Source organism: Anolis sagrei, chromosome 9 (assembly GCF_037176765.1).
Source record: "Anolis sagrei isolate rAnoSag1 chromosome 9, rAnoSag1.mat, whole genome shotgun sequence".
NCBI classification, from domain to species: domain Eukaryota; kingdom Metazoa; phylum Chordata; class Lepidosauria; order Squamata; family Dactyloidae; genus Anolis; species Anolis sagrei.
Window position 1 is genome coordinate 25,531,098 of NC_090029.1, and position 10,578 is coordinate 25,541,675.

Sequence of the window (10,578 nt, forward strand, 5' to 3'; positions counted from 1 at the left end):
AGGCTCCTATGCATCCCCTTTAATCATCCCCAAAGCACCAAGGAAGGGAAGGGAAGATTGAACCAGGCTATCTTGAAATAGTAGTTTCAGGGCATTGCACAAAAGTAAGCAAAGTGCTATCGAAGTCTGTCACCAAACTGCAACTCCCAGGATCCCATAGGATGGAGACATGACACTGAAAGTGTCATGTCTCCATCCTATGGGATTCTGGGAGTTGCAGTTTGGTGATGGCAGGGGAAGCAAAGCCCTAATGGGATTTCCAGTAATAGTTTGGGTCTTTGGGGAGTTATGCTAAGGAACTATGCAAAAAAAAAATCCTTAAAAGTCACAGGTAAGTCTCTTTTGCCAAGAGCTCTTAAGATGCTAATGTCTGGAGCCAAACCTTTTCATTTTTGTGCCCACAGGCAAGCAAAATGGTCAGCCAGCTGTTTGTTTACTCTCCTTGCCTGAAAATAGTGTATTCTGTATCACTGTGCAATGTGCTTTTGCTATTGACCATAATATTGTGCTTGTAAGCAAGAACGCTTGGGGCATAGCCTTAAACCCAAGTATAAAACATAATGTTGTGAGTTGGGCAGTGAGAAAAGAAATTGGCAGAGAGTACCATGGATTGGTTTGCTATTGCAAAATACGAAATGCTTGTCTGAACAATGGTGAAGGGGGAATATAAATAAATATAGGATCTTAATGCTACCATAGACAAAATGTCTACAGTGATGAGCCATGCATTTTCCCACTCAGACCTGTTTTAACATCACAAAATCCAACTGTTGTGTTGCTACTTACCTTTACAGATAGCTGTTCATGCAAATGAATGCAGTTTTGACTCGCTGTCACAGCTCAATGCTGCGGAATCCCGGAAATTGCAGTTTGGTTCAAGGCCTTGCAAAACGCCCACAATTTCCTTGTATTTGATTCAAGCGGTATCAAAACTGCATTAATTCTGTCCTGTGGATGCACCCTTCATGTGATGCATTTTGGGGAATCCCTGGCACATGTCGTTTCAGTACGTTGTTGCATTTCATGTTGAACAGCTGTCTCTGGGCAGACGGGGAAATGGCGCATGGTTGGCTGTGGGTTTTTTTGTGAGGGTTGGGCATCAAACAGATCAATTCCAGACAAATGGGGCAACTGCGCATGGTTTCAGGGGCTTAACACACATGGAGGGGAATGGGGTTTTCCCCCTTGCGAGGCTTCTGGGGCGCCGGGTGGGCCGGGCCGAATGCAATGTTGTACAATTGCAATGAGACCCTTTTAACCCTGAGAGCCGTGGCACTGAAGGGCTGTTTTTCTTCCTACCGAATGTTCAGGAAATGACTTGCGAGTGAGTTTGGATGAGCAGATGGTTTGGAGAGACAGTGGTTCGGAGATACCTGAGGCGTAACTGGTGGGTCACGGTGCTGGAAGCTTTGAGGGCCAGATCTCCCCCCGAACCCTCTCCCCTTCCCCACGGCTTCCTAGCGCGCCGGCTAAGGGGCTGCTGGGCCGGCTCTTGTCTTGCAGACTATATGAAGGAATCGGCCTGCAGCTCCAGCACCTGTTCCCTCAACAGCAGCGAAAACCCTTACGCCACCATCAAAGACCCCCCTGTTGTGACATGCAAACACCCTGAGAGCAGCTACGTGGAAATGAAGTCCCCCGGGCACCGGGACTCGTCGTATGCGGATGCGCCAGCTTTGTCGAGCGCCAACAAGAACATCTATGATGTGGGTAAGTGCCTCCAGAAACCCATGAGAGCTAGCTCCGCAGTTGCTTGCCTAGGACCCTTCCGCACAGGCCCAAATACCAAGAGGAACTCAGATTCTATATCCCAGCTCTTCTTGGGATTGACAGCTCTAAACCCCGGGATTTTGATGAGTCAGAAGGTTTCTCTGAGGGGTCTGAAGATGCAGCCAGGCCCCTCCAGTAATTTTGGAGGAAAAACAAGTGGCTAAGAGGGAAATTTGGGGGTTCCATCCCATTCGTTCAAGCTCTTACAGGATTGTTCCCTGGGATCACGAAAGGCAGTCCCGAGAGTTAACCACCAAGGTCCAGTGCCTGGAAAGATCTGGATCTTTTATTAATCTCAAGTAAACTGATAAATCCTGGTTTACTCTAGATTAAACCGAGACGCTGTTTGGATGTCTCAGGTTAACCTGCAACCCATCACCGGTTTTGGGCCTGTGTAGAATGCCCTCTGCTGATCAACATATGTGTTCAAGGTCCTGGTTCTCCTCCTCTCTGTTTTACCTTCATAGCAACCCTGTGGGGTCAGCTTAGGAGAGAGGAAGAGGAGTTTGTAGGTCATGATGGCTTGAATCTGGATCTCCCAGCCCGACAGTCTAATCTGGCTCCAATACAGCATCACTATGGAGCTGCTCCCTAATAAATTCTCAGTATGTCAGATCTCTACCATCCTCTAGCTCAGCGTTTCTCAACCTGGGGGTCAGGACCCCTGGAGAGGTCGTAAGGGGGATATCAGAGGAGTCACCAAAGACCATCAGAAAACACAGTATTTTCTGTTGGTCATGGGGGTTCTGTGCGGGACGTTTGGCCCAGTTGTATTGTTGGTGGGGTTCAGAATGCTCTGTGATTGTAGGTGAAATATAAATCCCAGCAACTACAACTCCCAAATGTCAAGGTCTATTTCCCCCAAACTCCACCAGTGTCCACATTTGGGCATATTGAGTACTCATGCCAAGTTTGGTCCAGATTCATCATGTGTTTTGAGTCCGCAGTGCTTGCTGGATGTAGGTGAACTACAACTCCAAAACGCAAGGTCAATGCCCTCCAAACCCTTCCAGTACTTTTTGTTGGTCATGGGAGTTCTGTGTGCCACGTTTGGTTCAATTCCATCATTGGTGGGGTTCAGAATGCTCTTTGATTGTAGGTTAACTATAAATCCCAGCAACTACAACCCCCAAAATGACAAAATCACACACACACACCAAACCCCACCAGTATTCAAATTTGGGCACACCGGGTATTTGTGCCAAATTTGGTCCAATGAATGAAAATCCATCTTGCGTATCAGATATTTACATTAAGATTCATAACAGGAGCAAAATTACAGTTGTGAAGTAGCAACGAAAATAATATTATGGTTGGGGGGTCACCACAACAGGAGGAACTGTATTGAAGGGTTGCATCATTAGGAAGGTTGAGAAGCACTGCTCTAGCTTCAGAAACCTTAGCATCCTAGGAGGCACAACACTAATAGCAAAACCCACTCCAATTTTGGAGAAAAACTGGATAGAAATACCATCAATGGATAAATGCAGTTTTTAGAACACGCTTCTCTATTTGTTGAGAAAGCAGTCTGACTGCATACAGCAAAATTTGCTCATAAGGAAAAGTGCATTGGATAGCAGCATTTATACTTATTCAGTAGCTTCTGGAGTTAGTTGTGCCTCTTCCATAGCGTTGCCCTGACACTCTTTTACTGCGGAGGAGGAGAGAGAAACACTCGATTCATCTTCCTGACATTCATTTGCATTTTGAAGCGAAGTTTTATTTTTTGTTGCAATCTGAACCAAAGATGAGGAAGAAATTGAGAACTTGATCGTACTCTGTTTTTCAAAACAAAGAACATACCTGCACATTGTGGCAGCATAAAGGGGCCGAAATTAAATAGGTGAAACCTCATGGGGTTGCAGATAGGTCTTTAGCACCTCACTTTCCAAGTAAAGGTACAATTTTTGATTAATTAGGGCTGTAGTTCTTGTGTGCTTTCAAGTTGTTTCCGACTTTGGACAATTCTAAAGCAATCCTATCACTAGAGTCCATAGCTGGGATCTGGCTTCTCTGTGCTGGGATCCGAAGTCCACGGGACTGCCTGGTATCCACGAAAGATGCTGGTAGTCCAAGATTGGTACTCTCCCTGTGCTCTGTACTCCACTCCTTGAACCATAAGTTCAAGGGGCCACAAGTCTCGGTAAACGCAATGGCAACCAGGACTGAGCATGCTCTGTCATCAGAATATATGAGGAGGAAAATAAGAAAGTTTGGGGAAGTGTGTGGGGGACTTGGGGAGGTAGTTGTGGGTATTTTAAGTGACTTCATCATATTTTAATGTATTTTACCTTAATCCACATGGTACTATTTCACTTTAAACTATAATCCAAGTGTGAGATCATTAGATGGCTTAACAACAACAACAACACAGTCCTAGACGCTTGGGAAGTGTTCAACTTGTGATTTTGTGATACGAAATCCAGCATAGAGATCTCGTTTGCTGTGACATACTGTGCTTTTGTGTCAATAATAATAAGAAGAAGAAGAAGAAGAAGAAGAAGAAGAAGAAGAAGAGGAAGAAGAGGAAGAAGAGGAAGAAGAGGAAGAAGAGGAAGAGGAAGAAGAAGAAGAAGAAGAAGAAGAAGAAGAAGAAGAAGAAGAAGAAGAAGAAGAAGAAGAAGAAGAAGAAGAAGAAGAAGAAGAAGAAGAAGAAGAGGATTTAAAGATTGAACTGCAAAGATTCTGGCACAAGCCAGTCAAGGTGGTCCCAGTGGTGATCGGCACACTGGGTCCAGTGGCTAAAGATCTTGGCCTGCACTTAAACACAATCGGTGCTGAAAAATTACTATATGCCAGCTGCAGAAGGGATCAGCACGTATTATTAGCCGATACATCACACAGTCCTAGACACTTGGGAAGTGTCTGACGTGTGATCCAATACAATAGCCAGCAGAGAGATCTTGTCTGCTGTGGACTCATCTTGTTATGTTTCAAATAATAGTAATAATCCAATGCTTTCTTTTGTTTTGTAGTAGTAGTAGTAGTGGTGGTGGTAGTAATAGTAGTAGTAGTAGTAATTGTAATTTATTTTTCAAAAGCATTGCATAAATTAGTGTAAAACTGATAAAAACAGAAGGAGCACAAGTGGCTAAATATCTTTTGACCCAAAACGGGCAACAGCGACCACATTGTCTGTAGCCCCAAACAATTCTTCCTCTGTGTATGATGCAGGACATTGCAGACAAGCATACAGATGCAGAGGTGTCTGTTCTGCGCCATTGTCACACAAGGTGGAGGATTCTTTTAGATAGTGCCATTTGCCAGGTTGTGTTTTGATCTGCCTACTCCACTTCTGAGTCTGTTATTATTATTAATAACAACAACCTTATTATTATTATAAATTATAACAACATCATGTAACAAAATTTGAAAATAAACCTGTTCCTGGTTTTAAAGTGTTATTTCCTCTTTAATTGTGCAGTCCTTACTTTGAACGCAGTGGTTCTAGTCCTGAAACTTCGCTTTTGTGGCTGCCGCAAACTAGGTTGAATGGGTTGAGATATTCATTGAAAAACTAGAGCAAAATGTGCTACAGGATGTCCCACAAAAACGTAGCTTTTACTGCTGAATATTTTTTTCATGCTTCTATGATAGAAACAATTAGGAAATGACATGTACAACCCAGGAACAAAAATGTTGTTATATAGTTGTTTTTTGTTTGTTTGTTTTTTTGGCATCAGAAGGAACTTGAGAAACTGCAAGTCGCTTCTGGTGTGAGAGAATTGGCCGTCTGCAAGGACGTTGCCAGGTGCTGCCTGGATGTTTTACCATCCTCTGGGAGGCTTCTCTCATGTCCCCACTGAAGAACCTGGAGCTGACAGATGGGAGCACATCCCACTCGGTCAGCACTCCTGCCGGCACAAGGGTTTGACCCATTGCGCCATTGGGGGCTCCTGCAGAGTGTAATAAACAAAATGTTTTGTGTTATGGGAGACAAGCAAGCTAGCTGGCCAAAGCCCTCTTTCAACCAGTCACTGCATGATTTCAAGTTTTAGCCTGATTTCCTCAAAAGTGATCTGCCGTTCCCTTCCTCTGAAGCTGTGATGTATCCAGTGGTAGAAGTTGGAGTGAGGGCCTCTAGAGAGCCCCTCCAGCTCTATAGGTAAAAGTAAAAGTTTTCCCCTGATATTAAGTCCAGTTGTGTCTGACGCCGGGGGTTGGTGCTCATCTCCATTTCTAAGCCAAAAACCGGCGTTATCCGTAGACATCTCCAAGGTCATGTGGCCAGCATGTCTGCATGAAGTGCCGTTAGGTCAGTTTTATTTCTGAGCATGTCCTTTATCGGGGAAATGTGACTCAATGTCTTCCCACTCTTGCCTCCGCAGAGCCCACAATCAGCGTGGTCCACGAGATCCGTCCGCGCAACGCTGGCTACCTCCAGAACCCCTACGACCTGCCCAGGAACAGCCACATCCCTTGCCATTATGATGTCCTCCCCACCCGGCACAGCCCTCCTGCCCACGGGACCCACTGGGACACGCCGTCGTAGAGGCCTGTGTCCCGCTGCCCATAACAGACCCATTCCCCCATGAACACACTGCTCTCGGACATGCAATGCAAGAGGAGGCGACAATCCTTTCCGTTTTGCTGGAGAACACAAAACAAAACAAAAGTAAGGCGCTGTACGCCAAACCTAAGTGGACACTCATTAGGGGCCAACTTCCTTCTGCATGAAACTCTTATTTTACAAGACCGTTTTGATACAGATCACAGCAAAACCAAGAAAGTGCTGCATACAGCCGGCGTTGGAAAGGCTTCTCCAGACCGATGCCGGATGCAAATGTTCTTGACTTGGTTTTGCTTTTTAACTTGGAGGGGTGCGGGAGGGAGGGAGGGAGCTCAAGACTCCCTTTGCTTCAAGCTCTTATCGCTGCTGCCGCTGCTGCATCTGTACAATACTATCACCCGCTTAAGGAGTGCTTTTACTTTTTGGAGACAAAAGAGGTTCGGAAAGAGGTGGGACTCTGCTGCGTGGCCAAGGTGACGCTCCCGGTGCAAGTCCAGGGAAACGGTGCTTCAGCAGGGAAGGAACGTTGCCTAAACACAATGCTGCCATACCTAGACTATGTGGTTTGGGCTCCGTTTCGTTCCTCTGTGTTACGCTTGAGTTGTATAACCTGCTATTTATGGTTGTGAGTGGAATGCAAAAAGGTGGAAGAAGCCAAAGTTTGGTTGGTAGCAATCGCCAATGATTACAATGGCTTCGAAACGATCCTTGCTCAGAACAAGCGGTAAGTGTCAAGGCCCAAAGAAAGGAGTATTAGCGTCTGTGCGTCCCTTGGATTTTCCCTGGCGCCTTGTGTCCCGTTGGAACTAGATTTGCTGGACAGAGCAAAAGCACAGTGGCTATCTATCAGGCTCCAACGCTCCATGTGCTATTTCCTAAACATTAGACGTGAGGCTCGCTGCAGTCAAAGGCTTGGCGCAGCAGCAAAATTATATACACACAGGTGAGATGTTGGGTGACACTTTGTGCCCTCAGGAAGTTAGGAATTTCAATGCTTAGAAACCTCTGCCAGGATAGTTACAGCAATGGTAATTCAAAGTTTCTCAAGAGCCAAATGTTCCCAAACCCAACTTTAATTGTTCTTCCTTGAAAATGAACAAAATCTGGCTACCAGTATTTAAAAAACTCTAAAATCAGGACAGTAAATAAAAGAGCAACACTCAAAAAATAGGGGAATTCAGGACAAGAATAAATCAGGGACAGATAACACCTCCCAACAAAGGATTCCCCCAGGCAGGAAGCAGCCAGGCCTTGAAGCTACAAGGCTTTGCAATGAAATCTCAGCCAGGATAGTTAGAGCAATGGTAATTCAAAGTCTCTCAAGAGCCAAATGTTCCCAAACCCAACTTTAATTGTTCTTCCATGAAAATGAACAAAATCTGGCTACCAGTATTTAAAAAACTCTAAAATCAGGACTGTAAATAAAGAGCAACACTCAAAAAATAGGGGAATTCCAGACAAAAATCAATCAGGGCCAGATAACACCTCCCAACAAAGGATTCCCCCAGGCAGGAAGCAGCCAGGCCTTGAAGCTGCAAGGCTTTGCAATGAAATCTCAGCCAGGATAGTTAGAGCAATGGTAATTCAAAGTCTCTCAAGAGCCAAATGTTCCCAAACCCAACTTTAATTGTTCTTCCATGAAAATGAACAAAATCTGGCTACCAGTATTAAAATAACTCTAAAATCAGGACAGTAAATAAAGAACAACACTAAAAAACAGGGGAATTCCAGACAAAATACAGTATTATAGACAAAAGATCTACACATGTTGCCTTGCATTTGTGGTAATCTACACTAATGAGAAAAAGAAAAACATGTACTACAGCTATATTTGATTATGTATGGATATATATTTGAAATAGTATACATTGTCAATCAGGGCCAGATAACACCTCCCAACTAAGGATTCCCCCTGGCAGGAATCAGCCAGGACTTGAAGCTGCAAGGCTTTGCAATGCAACCTCAGCCAGGATAGTTACAGCAATGGTAATTCAAAGTATCTCAAGAGCCAAATGTTCCCAAACCCAACTTTAATTGTTCTTCCATGAAAATAAACAAAATCTGGCTACCAGTATTTAAAAAACTCTAAAATCAGGACAGTAAATAAAGAGCAACACTAAAAAAAATAGGGGAATTCCGGACAAGAATAAATCAGGGACAGATAACACCTCCCAACAAAGGATTCCCCCAGGCAGGAAGCAGCCAGGCCTTGAAGCTGCAAGGCTTTGCAATGAAACCTCAGCCATAGTTAGAGCAATGATAATTCAAAGTCTCTCAAAAGGTAAATGTTCCCAAACCCAACTTTAATTGTTCTTCCAGCTAAGACCATTCTGTCTGTCCCCAAAATAGTCCAAACATCCCAGTATGGTTGACACCAATGGTACCCAATCCTTCAAGTACATTGGACTTTTGCTCCCCAAATGCCTTAGGCCTGCCCTCCCGTTGCCATGCTGGCCGGGGCTAATGGGAGCCGTTCTCCAACGCATCTGCCTTGCACCAGGGCACCTCTTCTGAAGGCCTTTCCGTTGCTTAGGATTACAAATTGTAAAGGAGAGAAGCCTTGAAATCTGAGCGGACTCAGGAAAGCTCAGTCCCTTGGTTGAAATGGGCCTTTCTAGGTGGCAGAGGGCTGGGTTTGCGGAGGTCGTTCTGTCAGAGCCAGTCCAAAACCCAGGGAGATCCCAGGTGAAGCAGACTTGTCCACTGCACCAGAAGAAAATGTAATTATTTACAGGAATGCTGCATGTGTGCATGGGGGGAAAGTGACCGATGATCAGCAATAGCCGCTTTACGTTCCAGGAAAGCCTTATCCAAAAATATATATATAGAAAAGTAGCAGAACCTTATTTTGTAGGGCCACTAGGGATATATATTTTAATTACAGGGGATGACTTACCTCACGACGAGCGACGCGAAAGGTCCTCCCTGAAGGCTTTGTATTCAGACAGGGTAGCTTCTCGACTGTGTTCGCATCATCTCACTTGGAAGTTTGCATATATTGAGCCCAGATGGAGCAGAGCCACGCAGGCTGCCACACTTGGGTTTGTCATCCTGCGTCTCTCCCACATTATGGGCTTTGGTAATGCCCACCATGTCCCTCCTCTGCCTTGGGAATGATGGAGGCAGATAGGGACACCAAGGGCCCACCCTTTTAGCCCTCTTCCTTAGCTGCAACCAATGCATACACTCCGCTACTGTCCTGCTTGAGACTGCACCAGGTAGGTGACCGTCCTTGGGCTTTGTGGATGGCCAGAATTGGGAGGAAGAGGGAGAAAGTGTGCATTGCACCCAGCAGGAGGCAATGGAAATCACATTCATGTTATACATACGTACATACATACATATATATATATATATTGAGAAAGAGAGAGAGCCTTCCTTTAAAAAGGAACCTCTGGACATTGTAATGGCAATACTTTTTTAAAGCAAGACATATTTGTAATATTTCTTGACCACGCAAAAGGTGGTGTACCTTGTAAAAAATAAAACTGAATTTCTGTCAGCCAACATGCTTCTTTTCCAATGTCTTTTGTTAAATCTACCAATGAAAACTTGCCTGTCAACAGAAAAAAGAGACTTTAACTGGGTTGCTGTGAGTTTTCTGGGCTGTATGGCCATGTTTCAGAAGCATTCTCTCCTGATGATTTGCCCATATGGCAGGCATCCTCAGAGGTTGTGAGGTCTGTTGGAAACTAGGCAAGTGAGGTTTATATATCTGTGGAATGATGTCCAGGGTAGAAGAAAGAACTCTTGTCTGCTTGAGGCAAGTGTGAATGTTACAGTTGGCCATCTTGATTAGCATTTAATGGCCTTGTAGCTCCAAAGTCTGGCTGGTTGCTACAAGTATGTGGACAATTTCAACAGAATAGAGGAAACCATGAAAATGAACAAAGTCTGGCTACCAGGACAGTAAATAAAGAACAACACTGAAAAAACAGGGGAATTCTAGAAAAGAATGAATCAGGGCCAGATAACACCTCCCATCAAAGGATTCTCCCAGGCAGGAAGCAGCCAGGCCTTGAAGCTGCAAGGCTTTACAATGCTAATCAAAGCGATTAATTGTAACATTCACACCTGCCTCCAACAGACAAGAGTTCTTTCTCCCACCCTGGACCTTCCACAGATATAAAAACCTCACTTGACTAGTTTCCAACAGACCTCTGAGAATGCCTGCCATAGATGCAGGTGAAACATCAGGACAGAATGCTTCTGGAACATGGCCAGACAGCCCAGAAAAGTCACAGCAACCCAGAAAAGAGAGACCTGAACACTTCCCTTTCATATACTCTCTTATGCCA

General features: G+C 44.7%; 1 protein-coding gene across 14 annotated transcripts in view; it reads left to right on the forward strand.

The window, feature by feature from the left end:
* MEGF11 (multiple EGF like domains 11) overlaps positions 1-9,781 on the forward strand; it is a 495,422-nt gene extending 485,641 nt beyond the window's left edge. For 5 of the 14 annotated variants that reach the window (XM_060755350.2, XM_060755353.2, XM_060755355.2 and 2 more), the window contains 2 exons: positions 1,504-1,710; positions 6,099-9,781. In XM_060755350.2, coding sequence (XP_060611333.2) covers positions 1,504-1,710; positions 6,099-6,262 — 371 coding nt within the window. In that variant the 3' untranslated portion in view covers positions 6,263-9,781. Of the gene's footprint in view, positions 1-1,310; positions 1,388-1,503; positions 1,711-6,098 lie in introns of those variants that run through there. The other 9 variants (XM_060755358.2, XM_060755359.2, XM_060755360.2 and 6 more) reach the window with 5 other exon arrangements.
* The last annotated feature ends 797 nt before the right edge of the window (positions 9,782-10,578 follow it).